This window comes from Magnolia sinica, chromosome 16 (assembly GCF_029962835.1).
Source record: "Magnolia sinica isolate HGM2019 chromosome 16, MsV1, whole genome shotgun sequence".
In the NCBI taxonomy this organism is placed as follows: Eukaryota; Viridiplantae; Streptophyta; class Magnoliopsida; order Magnoliales; family Magnoliaceae; genus Magnolia; species Magnolia sinica.
In genome coordinates this window covers 54,847,210-54,864,602 of record NC_080588.1, presented here as the reverse complement: position 1 = coordinate 54,864,602, position 17,393 = coordinate 54,847,210, and the positions used below count along the sequence as shown (strand labels likewise).

Below are 17,393 nucleotides of genomic sequence, written 5' to 3'. Positions count from 1 at the left end.
AGAAGTAACCGTGAAGAACAGCACCGTGAAAATACAATGCAAGTATTGCAAGACTCAGTATGCTAAGCAAGCAGATGGTTCGACCACAACTTTGAAGAAATATATTTCGAAATTTATAAAAAAGTGAGAACTTCAGCATTGGGGCAACAAACACTTTTATTTACGCAATCTGCAGTGGATCTGTCGAAGGGCACATTGTCCATATACAAGTATAACAAAGAACTGGTGAATGAGTTAACGACCAAGTTAATTATTACCGATGAAAGGACATTTCAGATGGTAGAGAGTCCTGCTTTTGTCGAACTAGCCAGATGCCTTAACCCCATATATGAGAAGGTATCACATACAACAATAAAGAGTGTATGCATGAAAATATATGAAAGCGAGAAGCTCAAGTTGAAAGGAGAGTTGGAAATGATTTCCCGAATTAGCTTTACATCAGATTTGTGGACGATATCCAATTAACGAAAGGAGTATATGTCACTAACTGCTCACTACGTTGATGTCGAATGGAGGCTTTTCAAGAAAATCATAAACTTTCGTTATCTTGCTGCTCCTTATAGTGGCTTGATAATTTTATTATGCATGTATAAATGTCTTGTAGAGTGAGGAATTGAAAAGAAAATCCCATCAATAACTCTAGAAGCTCACTTACAGTACCTGTGCTCTCGTTAATGGCAGATAATCAATTTCAATTTCAACTATGCTTTAGAATATGCTTTTAGTTTGGAGAGTAGGGTCATAAGCAAGTATAGAAGCTCACTTACACTTGAATCAGTTGAAGTGCTCATGTGTACATAGGATTGGCTGTGTCCGATATGAGAGAAAGGGAACTTTATTGAAGAGAAGTTCGATGAAGAGGAGAGTGACAAACATGATGAGATAGTACCTGCAGCTGCAAGATGAGATACTGCCTTTTATTTTTGTTACAATTTGCTTAAAAGTTATATCATGATATTTATAATTATTTTTTAACGGTTAAATTGTAATATTATGGTTATGGGTGGATGGATATTTCTCTCTTTTCATTTGTACTATTCAATTAGTTAATGTTGTTTAAATATCTTATTATATTGTTGGGTAATTGCGTTCATTCATTACTTTAACTTATTTTTTTAATGTTGTCTTAACTTAACCAGATATACACCTGTAGATATGTCATCGCAAGATGATGCATCGGTAAATATTTGAGATTATGGAGTCCAAGTCTACTCCCGAGATAGAAAAATAAAGTTACAATGTAAACTGTGTGGAAAACAATTTGTCAACTAAACAAATCGGCTTAAATTACATTTGACTTGTCGGGGAGGAGACGCCACACCATGTAGCATAGCTCCTCAGGAAGTTCGAGATTTACTTCGAGCCATTCTCGACTCAAATACAAAAACTTCCTACACCCCTCACCCTACAACTATAACCAATACAACCAACTAAAGAATATATAGAAGTAGGCCTATTATAAATGAAGAAGGGTTAAGCAGAGGAACCACCTCTAGTTCCAGGCCTTCCACAATTAGTAGAGAAGAAGAACAAGAAAGAATTTTAAGGGAACAAGAAGAATGTAATTATAAAGAGACCATTAAAGAAAGCTTAAAAATGGCATCCAGATCAATGAATACCAGACAACAACATCAACCTTCGAGACAACATGATGCTGAAGAAGGTACGAGTAAACTATCAAAGTTTCTTAAAAGTCTTACAGTATTTTATAGGCGGTTAGGAATCCCGTACCAATCGGATCATAAAAAGCACTTGAAAAAACTTATTGCATCTATGAATGAGGAAGATAGGAAGGCATCTCCACTATCCGATTCAACAGAGGTGAATGACCATTTTTTGGACACACCCAGCTCGGAGTCGACTCAGAGTTCTCATGTAGTTGAATCCATAAAAAGAGAACTGAATGATGATTCTGGCAATGAAGATGGAGGTGGAGGAGGGGGTTACTATTACAGTTACGAACAAGGTTCTTCTAGTTACATGCCACAAAGACATTAATTGTACAGAAGGTATTGAATGTATAAAAGTTTTACGTAATCTGTATGTCAGTATGTGCATGTTAGGTTTATTTACTTTTGATTTTGGACTGGATTTTTTTACTTTGTTTGTTTTATGTCAGTACGCATATGTTAGGTTTATTTACTTTTGATTTTGGACAGGGTTTATTTACTTTATTCATTTTATGTCAATATGTGCATGTTAGTTTTACCTAATTTGTATATCAGTATATGCATGTTACCCTTAATTTCTTATTATGAGCCACACTGTGGATGGAGCATATCTCTTAAATGATAAATATGTTAGCTATATTATCAATGGCTATTAGATGGATAGAGTAATTGAGATTCAAATGGAAAAATTAGGTAATTAGTATCATCATCTTAGACTCTTAGTAAAACTTTTAGGTCATGCACCATCGATAGTTATGTCAGCAACTTTAACGGCTTAGATTTCAATGAAACTATACCTTAGGGCCTGTTTGGATGCCTGTAAGTTCTTTTAAGTTGTAAGTGACTTACCTGTAGGTCACTTACAGGTGAAAGTTACTTACAGGTAACCTGTTTGGATGTAAGTTGTAAGTCACTTACAGGTAAGTTAGTTTTTCTGTTTGGATAGCCTGTAAGTTACTTACAGGTAGAAAGCTGTATATTCACACCGACCAGAGCTTAGATTGGGGAATCATTCTAAAATGTTATAATCATATTAAAAAAAAAAACATAGGATCAAATATGTTATTTTGTTAAGCCCATCAAGATGAATATTTGAGATAATTATTAAGCTAAACCAATCATCAAGTGGGCTATAAAAGTGGGCCCACGAATTAATATCTATAATATGGAGTAATAAAATTTAAGCATTGAGAATAAACTTAAAAATATTAATAAAAAATTTAATAATTAAATTACATTACCAATGTCTTCTTTAACTATAGAAATTACATTTAAAATTTTTTACTAGGGAATCATCCTCTCCAACCATTCATTCCTTTGAATAGGACTTACATGATCTAGGAATGTAGAAGCAAAATGCAGTCTTTCCGTAAGGAATGTGTAGGCCCTATACATCATGTCAGAATCAATGGTTGTCATATTCTCCAACTCATCCCATAGTCTTTCTGCTGTTTTAGTTTTGAATGAAACATATTCATCCATTGTTTCCTGCATGCGTTCAAACTTTTCAATAACAGTTGATGCAATAGAGGCATTCTTCTTCTTCTTTAATGGCCTTGGAGCAGAGTTTCTCACATCCCTTTGACCGCTTCCTTCGCCATATTGATATTGACCTTGTGTTTCGTCAGAATATACATCATCGGGTGGTGCAAATGGTGTATATGATCCAGAGGGGTATGAGGACAATGGGATGTCATCCATGTAATGAGATGAATGGAGGACTTCTTTCTCAAGATCGGATGTAGTTCGTACTGCGTTCCCGGTAGCAGAATCGTCCCCACATGTAATATCAAACTGAGCTAGCAGTGGAAATGGCTTGTTTCTGATATGAATAGCTTCAGGTTTTGCTTATAAAACAAATGAAATTTAGTTAGTTTTCACTGTATATGAATGACTTCAAGTTTTGAATGAACTTCACCTTGATGAATTCATCCCAAACGTCTAGTTCAGCGGTAACACATTTTCTTTCTTCATCCCAACCGAAGCCACTTTTGCTAAGTGTAAGCTTTGCCAAGTTATATTTCTTTTTAAGCGTTTGTAACCGATTCCTGCACTTTTCTCCATCCACTTGCACAGAAAATGTTTCCATCACAATTTTTGCTACTTTATTCATACTAGCTTCTCGAATAGCGTTGTCAGATTTTTTTTCCAGCAATACTTCCTCAACTAAGGCCTTTGTCATACATTCATCTATATATGATGTCCAATTAATTTGTGCCTTTCGGCTACTGCTGCTTGCCTTTGCATTTCGTGACATACTTTAAAACATTATACATTTAAACATTACAAACATGTAAAGCTACATAAGATATAGAAATATAATATAAATTGCAAATAGATGTAGAAATATTATAAATTGCAATAATCTTTCTATCAGCATCCACATTCTAAATATATATATATATATATATATATATAAAACTAATTGATGTTTTGTTCTGACTTATATGATTCCCACATAGCCGACGCAAGTCCAAGTCGAAATTCCCTCCATCTTTGTTTTTCCCTCCTAGCAGCCGCAGATTCATTTCGGAAGTCGCATTCATTCTCATCTTCACTACTCTTATTACCTTCATCTTCATGCATCTCACTTTCATCTTCACCATTACCGATATCATTGTAATTTTCAAAATCAAGCTCTTGATCATGTTTTTCATTGATAATATGATTATGTAGGATACAACATGCAGCGACTATATTGACTTGTGTATTTAAAGGATAGCCTGAAGCAATCTTTAATATGGAAAATCGTGCCTTCAATACTCCAAAAGCGCGTTCTATAGCATTCCGCAATGAGGAATGACGAAGATTAAACAACTCTTCCTTTATCCTAGGTTGACAACCTTGCCTAAATTCTTTTAGATGATACCGAACGCCACGGAATGGTGCTAAAAAGCCTGGCGCATTCGCAAAATCAGCATCTACTAAGTAATATTTGCCTTAAAAAAACACACTTTAAAAGTCATGTAAATGTAATCTGCTTATTAACAAATAAATATATATTTATATGTCTACTTAGATCAATACCTGTTGGGACAATTAATTTGTGTTGTCGGTTAAGAGCATCTGCCAGTATTCGTGAATCTGATGCCGATCCCTCCCACCCCGCTAGTACATATTGAAATGTTAAATCAAAAGAGCAGCTTGCTAACACATTTTGGGAAATAAATCCCTTTCGATTACGCTACTTGGCTTGCTCTTTTATACTGATCATCACTGGAATATGTGAGTAGTCTATGGCTCCAACACAATCCTTAAAGTACGGGAAAAACCTCGTACTATTCATTATTTCGGGTGGTACACCATTTCTAGGTGGTTTTATAATATCGCGTTGTAAAAGTACAACTGCATTAAGCATTCTATTAAAGTGACGATTAATTGTTTCCCCAGAATGGTTAAAATGATGTTGCATGACACGGTTCTTAATATTATGGCTAATTATATGAAGAAAAATTACTAACTCTTCTTCCAGTGATACGCCAAATGTGCCTCGTAGGTTACTCTTTTCTTGTATCATATCACGAAGGCTAAAGAAAGCGTCTTTGTGCATACGAATGTAGTTAAAACATGTTGGCCCTGGTCCATTAATAATCGCATTCGCAGCCTGTGCGCCTGTCCAATTTCGTTGATGTTTTTGTGATTCTTCTAACATATTATTTTTATCAAGCCAAATAGTCATTAATGCACAAGCCGTAGTCATTGTAGACATCATATGAAAATCCATCTCAGAATCCGAATCCATTTCGCAAATAGATCTAAAAATCAAAGAATAAATATATAGTAAGATAAGTTAAAGATTGAAACAAATGATTGACAAGGTCACAAAGAACCATACAAAGAGACCACAGTTGGGTTCAGCTTGGTTCCATGTGGTGGAGACATTTTTGTTTTTTTTTGAACAAGAGGCTAGAACAAATAAATAGCAAAAGCAATGAGTTAAGAACAAGAGGCTAGAACAAATAAATAACAAAAACAATGAGTTAAGAATAAGAGGCTAGAACAAATAAACAACTCTTTTTGTTGTTCGTCCAGCCATCAAAAGGACTGGGTGTAGTGACTTCAAAGTGTGGCTTGCCATCCTCTCGAGTTATATCTAGCAGAGGAAAAAGAATATCTAGGAAAAAAATTTCTAAAATGTCGTTGAATTACTGGAGTGGTAATAAGCTGATGCTGGGGGCTAATGGATTAGGCCAACCATCACCCAAAGTGAAAGATGCTGTTTCTGAGGGTGCCTGACTGGAGCTATAATTCCAATGTTATCTTTTCTCCCCCAACAAATTATATCCTGATACATAGGAAGTGAAAGCGTCCATATGCACCGATCCGTTCTGTGCAGTTGGGTCCCATGGTTATTGTTGAGGGTCAAATATTGCATATCAGACCCCAGTTATTGCCAGGACTTACAAACATAGTATTGTTTAACGGCCTGATTTAATCATGTTTGTGTTACAGGGCGTATTTACAAGCCTAGACTGGAAAAAGGTACTAAGAGCATGGATTTAACGGTCTGAAGTCACCAAGGCAAGCGACGGACCCCAGGAGATCCAGATCGACGGATGTGCACGCCAGGGATTCAAGAAAATCGAGAAACTGAAGCTCAAGTGGCCCGAAAGGCAGCCAGAATGCAAGATCACAAGGTTCCCACCATCCGTTTGGCTCGAAAACTCATATATAGACTGAGGACCATAAATTAACCGTACACATCGAAATTCAGCCATTGGATCCTTGTGGAAACGTCCCAACGGTCTAATCAGCCCACAAAACATCGATCTGGGGCCCACCTGATATCTGGACATGCTTCAATTCTGGTCTCAACCGTTTAAATCAGATGGCATAACAGATGGTCGGAGCGGATATTTCATATACCTCAAGGTGGGACCCACCTTAAGTGGTGTGTGTGCACAGCGTACGTGCGGTAGATGAGCACCGAATCAGAGTGATAAAAGGATTTGAATCCTTCTCGCCGCCATTGGGACGCCCGTAACAGAGCTTGCGGCTCTTTCTTGTGGGCCACCACCATGATTCGACGAACCAATCCGGACCGTCCATAAGACGTGCACGGCCCCTCTCACTCAGGCCTAGGTGGCAGAGTTTCAAAAGAAGATCAAATATTGGATCTCAGCCATCCAAACGGAGGACGGACGGTGAGAACATCCGGTACAATGGGCCATGCCAAACTTGAAAAAACCCTACCTCTCCTGACCGATTTTTCGAGCTGAGACTAGTGGACGGACTAGATTTCACCACTGATGCAGATCCTGGGCCCACCGATCTTCCCAGCGAAGGATCATGCGCAGGCTCTGCGTCCGCAAAAACTGGCTGCAGTGGGCCACTGAGCGATCAAGGGGATGATCAGATAGATAATCTGATCCGTCCAGAGGATGCCAAGGGGGGTCCTGATCCCGTTCATAAAGAAAAAATCAGAAATCTGGGCCGTCATCCTCCACAATTCCGAGCCGACGCCAGTCGATTTCCAAGAATTGCTGCACCATAACAGGGACGTGCGTTCCTGGCTGCGTAAACTAACTCACGCAAGGAGAGCTACGCACACCTACAGCAGGACTCTCTCCAACCCTCCAAGTCCTGATAAAAGGAGAGAAGAGAGAGAGCCAGGGACAGTTTTTGGCAGGGAGGAAAAACGGGAAGGAAAGTGGGGAGGAAAAGAAAAGAAAAAAAGGTTTTTTTTCTTTTGGACAGGGGGCTGCTGGACCGAGAAAAAGCTGAGGGGTGCTCGATTTTGTTTGGCTGGGAACAGAGGGAGAAAGGTTGGCTGCTGGACGTGGGAGAAAGAAAAAAAGAACAGAAGAAAAGAAAAGAAAAACATGGAAGGAGTAGGGCGGGGCGCGAGCAGAGGTTGACCTGGTTCTTCTTCTTCTTCTTCTTCTTCTTCTTTTTAATTGGAGCTTAGCCCATTCATGGGTGGCTAAACCTCTTAGCTAGGGCTAAGAGGTGAAGCCTGTAGCGAGATGGGAGATTCTACTTTGAGCCTTTAAAATTCATAAACTGAATTTGATTTAGTTGATTATTAAAGGAATATTTTTTCCTTAGTCTTTAATGGTCTGTTGTGACTGAAATTATAATGGGTTTGCAATGGCTTTGAATATTTCTTTCCCATTTTTATGTTTATGAAGTCAGGAAGCCCTGTTGTTCATCATTGTTCCATGGGCATGGTAGGATGACAGTACCCTTCCTGATCTTCATACATTGTTGGTTGGTTAGTAATTAGTTTAATTCTGTTGTTTACTTTGTCTCCTGGGCATGGTTTGGTGATGGAATCCATTCTAATTCATATACCTTTCATCTCTTGAAAACTATATCAAAGGAAGTCTAGTTGAAACTCCATGATTTTTGAAGCAGGCATAAGATCTCCCTGATCTCTACAAGTGGATCCTCTGAATCCCTAGTTTCTTTGCTCTGAATTCCTTGAAGTTTTAGATAATTATTCCACAATTATTCCTTAAAATTCTATTTGGTTAGATTACATCTTAGTCTAGTTCTAGTTCTACTTGGTTTCAGATAACGTACATGTATCAGTCCCTGTGGATTCGACCTCGGTCTTACCAAGTTTATTACTACATCACAACCCTATACTTGGGGAGTGAACAGTTATGTTCAAGACCATTGATCTTATGAGATCTACAACAGACGGGGATGAAAGATTGGAAGATCTAAGAGATCCAACCTTTGGCCTTTCTTCTTGAAAGTTATTATCCGCTGTGTCTCCTTGCCATCCCGATTAATGGGCCATGAACCTCTGATCTTAGGATATTTTGGGGAATCTTTTGTCCACCCTTCAAATCAAGATTCCCAAAGGAAACCATGGGCACCATTTCTACAGACTGGTGCATCTGGATGCTAATTCCTCGGTCTCCAGCATGGCGTGCTCAGTAAAGGAACTCCACAGGTGAGGAATGAACATGTGGTTAATCTAGGAAATGCACCATCATGCAAGAAGAAGAGAATTTGCAACAGACATTACATGCTTCCTACCATAGCATGCCAACCTGTGTATGCCATCAGTCCTATTGACAAGTTTGACAGCACTCACCAAATTGAGATTCAATTCTCTACTAATAAAAGATCACTGGCTTCATGGCAAAATTTTCTTAGATGTGACAAATCTCCCCCATCAGAAAATACTAACCAGTTAATTCTCACAGAATATGGGTCTTTAGCTAAACTGTCCATCTGCAGATTAGATCAAACAATTAAAGATCGCCTGAAGGACAGTGGATGAGACATTCAGGCATGTTCCATCCATAATGGGTCCGCCAGATGAATGGCCTGGATTGCCAAAAGGTTTCCTCCACCTGTGTAGTCACCAGGCTGAACAACCTGTGTTGGAATTCATTTCGGAATGATCATGGTTCAATTCACTGGCATGCAAACAGGCCCTAAAAAGAAAATAGATTACGGTTCACATTCATGGACAAAGTCCACTAATCAGATGTTTGAACTATCTAGTTAATGTGGACATTAATGCAGGTACATGTTAGGAGGTCTGTTAAGGGAGGGGAACTAGAAGTATCTCTTTCAACTGAGAAAGAAAGAGGAAAAGGTGTTATGAATATAATCTTAGTTTGGAGTCTAGATGCATTATGCATTACCAGCAACAGCAATCTCAGCCTTTCCTTAAGATTGTTGTTGCCCTGCCAACAATGGTTGCCAGCTGTCGAGGTGAGCGAATGCAATTTGCATTTGTTGTTGCGCTCTGTAGCAATAGACATTTGGATATTTAGAATGATCCCTTGTCTAAACAGTTAAATATTTTCTTGGACTAATCTATTTAAGAAATAAAATATATTTTGTTACATTTAAGAACAATTACAGACTTGATGCTTTATGATTAAATGTGTTTCATTGCCTTCAATTATTCATAAAGACAGGGAGATTGATGAGTTTATTTTCACTAGAATTAGAGTTGGTTGGAGAAAGTGGATATGTGCCTCTAGGTTGTTGCGATACCTGTATTGCTACATCTTTTGATATGTAAGAGAAAATTTATAATGCAACTATATGTATGGCTTTGTTGATAGAGCTAAAGAAAATAACAGATAGCCATCAGCAACAGCAGTAATTTGTCCAAAACCCAGATACCAAATAGCAAATTAAGTAATGTGAAACTATGATCTACAAAAACCAGCAGAAGCCCTTTTTTTTTAAATTCATCACTGTAATGGGAAAGAGGAAAAGAGGCTGAAACAAACAAGTTAAGTGCAAATGCAATGAGAAGAAAACAAGAAATGCCCATGAAAAGGAACTGTAGTTTCTCCAACATCCAAAAACCAAATGCATTGATGTACGGAAAATAACAAATCCCCATCAGCAAAAAACCATGATTTATACAAAGAATCGTTAATCAATGATGGCCCAAATTAACAGAGTTTCCACATGCCAACAGTTCACATGAGTGCAGCACAGTTATCAGTGATGGACAATGGACACAAAAGTCACTCCTAACAATCCAAGCCATCTAATTTTTAGACTTCTTCCAGTTTGCATATCGACTGACTGCAGGATCTATTTTCATTTTACCTTGTCCATTCACAGGCCAGTTACCACAAGGCTAACATCATCCGTGGGGTATGACCTTGCTAGATGGTCAGTTCAGACATGAAGAGTTTGCATTTTAAGCAAGGTTCCCAAATCAATGAGCAATATGTCAATTAATGTATAATTTGGATGCATCCCAAGTAAAAAAATTAATCCAACATCAATGCTGATCTGGATAGACATTGAAATAGGTTTTTTTAAGGGCACTTCACAAGGCCATCAGAAAAAATAAAATAAAAAATGAAAGTCAAATTGGTGACCCAAAATCAACATCCTGGATGAAGATTTAGAGGAGTCCATCCCACCTGCCACTTGGAACACCTAAACAGGCCCTAAATTTGTATGCAAATGCATTTACTGCTTACAAATACAAATACTGCAGTTGTCAGACCAAAATAAAAAACAAAAAGAAAAAAAGGAAAAGAAAAAGATGAGAAAAGAAAAAAAGAAAAAGAAAAGAAAAGGCTCCAAAATTAAGAAATAACCTGTTAGTACCATTAATGAAATTATGAAACAAATTATGAAAATCCCAGTATGTAACAATTGACTATGAAACCAAATTAGGACTGGTTTCATGAGATGTAAGCAAAAATAATCAAAATGCACCATTGATGTTTAGGACCACTTTCAATGCAATCCCAAATTAGGACTGGTTTATCCAATCCGTCCATCTATTTCTTTGTCTAAAATTAAGTATTAAAATGGATGGACAGTGTGGATCGAATACATATATCATGGTGGATCCACAAAGTTTACGCATTACTCAGCACATGATTCCTTCCGCATAATACTCAGCCATGCACCATTTGGCAAGAGTTCTTTTGAGAACTTTTTGAGAACTCATAATACGTGATTTGAGTCCAAAATCCGAATGGTCCACGTTATGTAGAACCCGATGAAAGCCCCATTAGCCAACTTATATTTTGATCTAAAATATTGATGGGCCATGAAAAAAGAAAACATTTTCCTACCTTGATTTGCATCTCTCTTTTCTATGGCCCACCAGAGTTTTAAATCAGGGCGCAAATTGGTCCCTAAACGTTTTCATGGGATGCTGCATCACATGGTCCGTTCGGATTAGAGGCCCATAACAGGTGTGAAAAAATGCACACGTGCGCAGGTGTGCTAGCGTTATATATTAACGTCAAACCACTCCTGTTTCAAAGGAGAAAAAACAGGGTGGATGAAACCCTACCGTTTTGAGAGGAGAAAAGGCAGAAGGCACCACACAGCGATTGCAGAGACGGAGAGAGATTGCAGAGAGGGAGGGGGAGAGAGATTGCAGAGAGGGAGAGAGAGAGAGCTTGGGATAGAGAGACGAAACCTGCAATCCCCTTTTTATAGAAGCTTATCAATGGTGGTTGTTGGTGTGGTAATGGCAGTCGTTGGTGTGGTAATAATGAAGCTTTGCTGCGGTAATAGTGTTGTAAGATGTGGATTGGCTGAACTGCTGCAAGGCTTGCTGGAGTTCCTTCAATGGCTGCTGCTTCCTCTTCATTGGCTGGAGCTTCATGGCTATAATGGTGGTTGGTGGGTTGGTGCGTTTCTCCCTCTTCCCCTCTTTTTAAAAATATGACCGTTGAGCCTGTAAGTGACTTACAGGGAAGTGACTTCCCACCCCCCTTGCCCTGCAGTTTTTTGGTAGATTTGCCTGTAAGTGACTTACAGGTTGTAAGTTACTTACAGGCGATTTTTCTCCCCCAAACACCACCTGTAAGTGACTTCCCTGTAAGTGACTTCCCACTTACCCAACTTACAGGCATCCAAACAGGCCCTTATATATGATTTAAGATTCACCACCATTTTTAAAATAATGCAAAACAAACATTGAAGTCAAAAAGGTACATTTATTCATTTACAGGTATAAAAGTACATTCGAATATCTGATATTATATTGAAATAACAAAAAAGAGAGAGTCTCATTTAGTTATTTAATCACTTAGTAAAGTTACCATTAATTTCTTATTTTTTAAAACAATTTTTTAGATTTTTTTTTTTAATTTTATAAAAATAAAAATAAAAATCAGGACCGATCTAAACCATACCCAATCTGATCCGACTCCGTTTCCCTGACCGAGTCGGATTCAAATCGGATCAGGCCAGCAGTTGACTGGATCATATCGAGTCAGGTGACCCAGACTTGGTCCCCGATTGGATCGAGTTTGGGTTAAGCCACGGAAATTTCGGACCAAGTCGCGTTGGACCTGATCCAGTCCGACTCGATGCCCAACTCTATATGGTGTGGTCTACTTAAACTCTGTGTATGCTTTAATTTCTTACTCGTCTTGAGCTAGCAAAATGGATGAGCAGCTTGGATAAAACATATACATCACAGTGAGCCCCCACAGAGTCCACACCACGTAGCTACCTGGTGTTGGCTCACCACGCGATCCGATGGGCATCTATTGGATAGAGTACGTGCTCGATCGGACTATTTCTATCATCAGCACCATGCAGTCCATATCCGCTGGTTTAGGATGTGGATTGCATCCTGCCCTACCAGGCTGACTTGGTACGGGCGTTTGGGCCCGCCATGGTGTATGCGTATTGTCCATATCATCTTAGGGAATGAGCCGCTCAGGAAGACTCAAGTGGACCCGCCACAGGAAGTAATGGTGATAAGGACGCCCACCATTGAAACCTTCCCATGGCCATCGTGACATTTATTTGCTGTCTTCATGAGATGAGATAGACATGGATGAAGCGAGAGCACAAATATCAGCTTCATTAAAACTTCAAATGGCTCCCAAGAAGTTTTTAATGGTGGGCGTTCAATCCCCACTGTGTGGTCTGCTCGAGCATTGGGTCTACCTCATTTTTTAGCTCAAATTCTAAAATAATCAGGCAAAATGGATGGAAGGTGTACACATACATCATGGTGGGGCCCACAATCCTAGGGGCAGGTCACAATCCATATCAGTTAGTTTGCTACCATTTAGAAGCAGGGCCGTCAGTTGGATTTGACCTGGATATTGAACTGTTTGCAGACTTGACAGGGCGGCCTATTCAAAAATTTGATTTTTCCTGGGCCGAGACCGGCCTATTGACAGCCCAAGAAGAGAGAAATGTTCAAGGCTCCCTAGCACACTAAGTTATAATTCTCAAATCTACACCTTCACTTGGAAGTCCAATCGATTAATCTGAACTGTCTACTAACTTCACAGCATATTTTACGGGCTAGCATGCAAAGCTCACATTGATCTGGTCAATCCATTCCCAATTTGTCCTGATTTTTGTAGCCGTCTATTTTCAGAGACATGAATGGGATGGTTAGGATTTCTTAACGAAAGTGTTTCTTTAGAATCGTTATCAATCTATGAGCTCTAGCAAATAGATTGATTAAATTGTTGACAGGACGTGTACAAATGATCTCTACAGTTCAAATTAAAGGCTAATGATAAGAGAGATACTCATGGGATTAGTGTGGTATTGGTATGGTAGCCTATAAAATCTATTTCCAACCCAATGAACAATCTAGACATTCAAAAATTATTTGAATGTTTGCATGGTAGCCTATAAATTTTATCTTGGACATAAGCTATAGATCAAGCGATTGGATCGTCCAAGCATTTCTCATTTGGACCTGTTCGATTCACCGAGAAAAAAAAATGATTTTTGGAAAACAAAAGAAATGAAGAGTTGTTTCGCATTATTATTTTTAACAATATTTTCTTAAACAGACAATTCTCTTCCATATTTATCTCAAATAAGGAGAGGAGGAGAGCCCATAGAAAACCCCATAATAGCGCTAGGGCCGAGCCAAGAGAGATGCATTATTATAGCCCACACGTATGGATGTGTGGGTGTGAGAGGGAGAAAAGAGTAGCAATCTTTCTCACCTTTTAACCTTCCTCTCTCTATCTCTCAACATAGTTACACCCTAGGGGGCTTGGGGTGCCCAAGGCTCTCTCTTTGGGTTTTTCCCCTCTAGAATATGATTTTATTTATAAGGAGAATTAGGGTTTAGGGAGAGACATGTATGGTGCTTAACCACCCTATAGGTTTTGATATACCCCACTATATTTAAAATTTGTGAAGCCCAACCATGTATCCAAACTAACTCCATTCTTCCATTGATCATGGGCATCCATCCTCATTCCAAATTCTATGCAAATCAGCTGATGGACCATAAGATCTCAACCATCACAATCATTATAAAATGAAATGAAATATTTTATGACTAAAATAAAAAATTCAACGGTTGAAAACACACTCATAAAACCATTTCAAACCTTCAAGGTATCGATATCAATGAAAAATCACTTAATGGATAGTTGATCTACCATATCTTAGCCATAAGAGTGTTTTTAAAAGACCAGCAGATCCCGTGTTGAATAATAAAGAACTCGACCATATCGTTATGTATGAACCTAACGACACCCGCATATAACCTACTATAACTAAGCTCGTGAGGCAGGTCAAAGAACATTATATCAATAACTTGAATTCCCCATGTGTCTTCTAGTCAAAAGACGAGTCAAAGCTAATATTATATAGTCTAGAAATGATAAGTCCTCTTAAATCGCTCCTTCAATGTGAGTGTCTAACAAGTAGGGGTGTGCATCGAGTCAAACTGAGTCGAGCTGGCCTCAGCTCAACTCGGCTTGAACACTGGCTGACCTCAGCTCAAACTCGGCTCGGCTCGGTCCTTGAGCCTGACTGGCCAGCTCGGCTTGGTTCGATCAGTAGCTCGGGCCGAGTTCGAGCCAAGATCGGGCTGAGTTCGAGCCAAAATCGAGCCGAGTTCACCATTGAGGCATTTCCATAAACACCTAAACTGCAACTTCAAAAACCCACTGTTTTACAAACAGAGGCAATGGTTTTACAGGTGTTTTATCAAACACCTTCTAAGTAACATAAAAACAAAAAACAAAAAAAAAAAAGAAGAGAAAAAAGGTATTTATTTAATGTACATACCTTGCTTGCCATTGGCCAAACCTTCCTTGCCACCAGCCACATCTCGTTGAATCATTTTATCAAACAATTTGTGAGCAACATCAGTGGCAAAGTAACCGAGTCACCAAACTGGTTCGATCAAAGTTGGATTCGAGTTGGATTCAATCCGAGTCGAGTTGAGCTGGGGCCTGCTCGAACTCGATTCTAACGCATTTTCGAGCTCAAAAAATCAGCTCAACTTGGCTCGAACTCAGCTTCGAACCGAGTCGAATCGAGCAAGCTCACCGAGCTAGCTCGGTTCGTGTACACCCCTACTAACAAGTCTAACACCAAAAGTCTATTTCCATGACATACTTACACTCCTATCTAAGGTAGAGCACAAGCCTGCCAACTTATTGTTGAACCTGATGGTGGAGATCTTACATTTCGATTCATCATTGGTTCTCTCATCGGAGATGACCACTGGTTCTCTCATCGGAGATGACCACGTAAGAATAATAACAACTACAGGTTTATCCTATAACCTGCTAGCTGGTTACAGAATAACATGGTACAATCCATAAGGTACAACTCTCCCTTGACTAGTGACCATTACGTTCAAACTCGAGTTTCCAAGGACAACCTAAGGGCCCGTTTGGCCGGGTGGATTGGAAGGGATTGGATGGTATTGGGGTGGATGGCATGGATTTCTAGGTAATAATGATGTTGTCCGTGGATTGTCTTGAGATTCATGGGATTGCTCTATCCCTGGACTGCTATACTCAGTCTGTTTGGCACGCCCGGCCAATACCGGATTAAACCTTCCCATCCCTTCCAATCCCTCTAACCAAACACGTCCTTGGCAAATATGAAAGTATTAGGGTGGATTGGATGGGATTTAAAGGTAATAATGGCATTGTCAGTGGATTGTCTTAAGATCCATGGGATTGGTATCAGATCACCGGCTTTGTTTGGCACGCCAGGCCAATCCCGGGATTTAACATCCAATCCCTTCCAATACCATCCAATCCCTTCCAATCCAACTGGCCAAACGGGCCCTAAGGAATTACTTTATTAACCCATAGACATGTATGATTTAAGATCTACCACCAACATACTAGTAATGATATCAATGATATATATACACTGGACATATGACCATCATAATCTACCGTCAATATCATCAAATCAACACTTAAAATTAATACATTGGCTTTGTATGGCACACACCATTAATAAGATGAACCACAAATTTGCAAAACAAATGCATGACTCTAAAACACTTGGCTAAAGTTTTCTAAGCTATCCACCTATTTCAATAGTAATGCCCATCTTTTGAGTTGGCTACATTAATTTTAGAGAAACATGGTCAGACCAATCGGTGGATGGACTTGACGTTGAATGGACTCTACACTAATGTGCAAACAAACCTCAGAGAGAGAGAGAGAGAGAGAGAGAGAGAGAGAGAGAGAGAGAGAGAGAGAGATCTTCGATTCTGTGAGTGCTTTTGGCAAGTTCCATGAGCGAAAAGAGTGTAGGAAAAGGTGGGGTTAAGTGTTGCGGAAAAAATGTGCAAGTTTGAAAAAACAATTTGTTTTTGTTTTCTAAAAATTAAGTGGCTAACTAAACACACTTGAAACCTAAAAAAGTGATTTTAGAATTTAAAAAAAAAAATCTTTTGCAAACCAAATAGACCTTGAAAGTTGGAAAATGGTTTTTCTACAATTGATTTAGTGCTAACCGAACACACTTAAAGCTAAAAACGTAAATTTCAAAATGAAAAAAAAAAAGAAAAAGAAGAAAAAAAACACTTTTTTTAGCGAAGCCAAATGTGCCCTTAAAAGAAAGTCTCATCGGCAACTAGTTGTAAATTAAAATATGTCAACCAGGACCCACTGTGGTGTATGTATGTCATCCAATCCATCTAAAAGGGAGGTAGCCCATCACGAAGATAGGGTGGCCAAAAAATCATGTTGATGCAATTACAAAATGAGCTACATGATTGTTTATTTTATTTTATTTTTTTAAAAGAACCACCCAAAAACCTCAATATTCACTTGGTGGTCCACTTGATGGTTGAATTTATAAGAATTTGGGACAACAAAGTTGGAATGTATGGATGCCATACATACCCGAAGATGGGCCTGACAACTCAACCAATTGCATTTACAACTAATCGGAGGTGAGACCTTACCATTTCAAAATCCAGATGAAACAGACCGATTTTGGAACCGGGTCCAATCCCAGCCAATCCAACAAAGTCAGCATGTTTTACTGCCGCAGAGGTGAGAAGCT

At 38.9% G+C, this 17,393-nt stretch overlaps 2 protein-coding genes across 2 annotated transcripts; both read right to left on the bottom strand.

The window, feature by feature from the left end:
- Positions 1 to 2,954: 2,954 nt before the first annotated feature.
- On the bottom strand, positions 2,955 to 3,927 carry LOC131228856 (uncharacterized). The gene is made up of 2 exons (XM_058224705.1): positions 3,584 to 3,927; positions 2,955 to 3,492 (listed from the first exon to the last, which is right to left on the bottom strand). The coding sequence occupies exons 1-2, from the start codon at positions 3,925 to 3,927 to the stop codon at positions 2,955 to 2,957; spliced, it is 882 nt and encodes a 293-aa protein (XP_058080688.1).
- Positions 3,928 to 4,091: 164 nt separating this feature from the next.
- Positions 4,092 to 4,956, bottom strand: LOC131228855 (uncharacterized). The gene is made up of 3 exons (XM_058224704.1): positions 4,878 to 4,956; positions 4,698 to 4,778; positions 4,092 to 4,609 (listed from the first exon to the last, which is right to left on the bottom strand). The coding sequence occupies exons 1-3, from the start codon at positions 4,954 to 4,956 to the stop codon at positions 4,092 to 4,094; spliced, it is 678 nt and encodes a 225-aa protein (XP_058080687.1).
- Positions 4,957 to 17,393: the final 12,437 nt, after the last annotated feature.

What these genes read in the sequence shown, in the direction of transcription:
- LOC131228856 (XM_058224705.1), bottom strand. Translation starts at nt 3,927, where the DNA reads ATGTCACGAAATGCAAAGGCAAGCAGCAGTAGCCGAAAGGCACAAATT. An exon ending in GATGAATTCATCAAGGTGAA is followed by an intron (nt 3,493 to 3,583) that starts GTTCATTCAAAA and finishes TATTCATATCAG; the next exon opens with AAACAAGCCATTTCCACTGC.
- LOC131228855 (XM_058224704.1), bottom strand. Translation starts at nt 4,956, where the DNA reads ATGAATAGTACGAGGTTTTTCCCGTACTTTAAGGATTGTGTTGGAGCC. An exon ending in ACATATTCCAGTGATGATCA is followed by an intron (nt 4,779 to 4,877) that starts GTATAAAAGAGC and finishes AATATGTACTAG; the next exon opens with CGGGGTGGGAGGGATCGGCA. An exon ending in CAAATTAATTGTCCCAACAG is followed by an intron (nt 4,610 to 4,697) that starts GTATTGATCTAA and finishes TGTTTTTTTAAG; the next exon opens with GCAAATATTACTTAGTAGAT.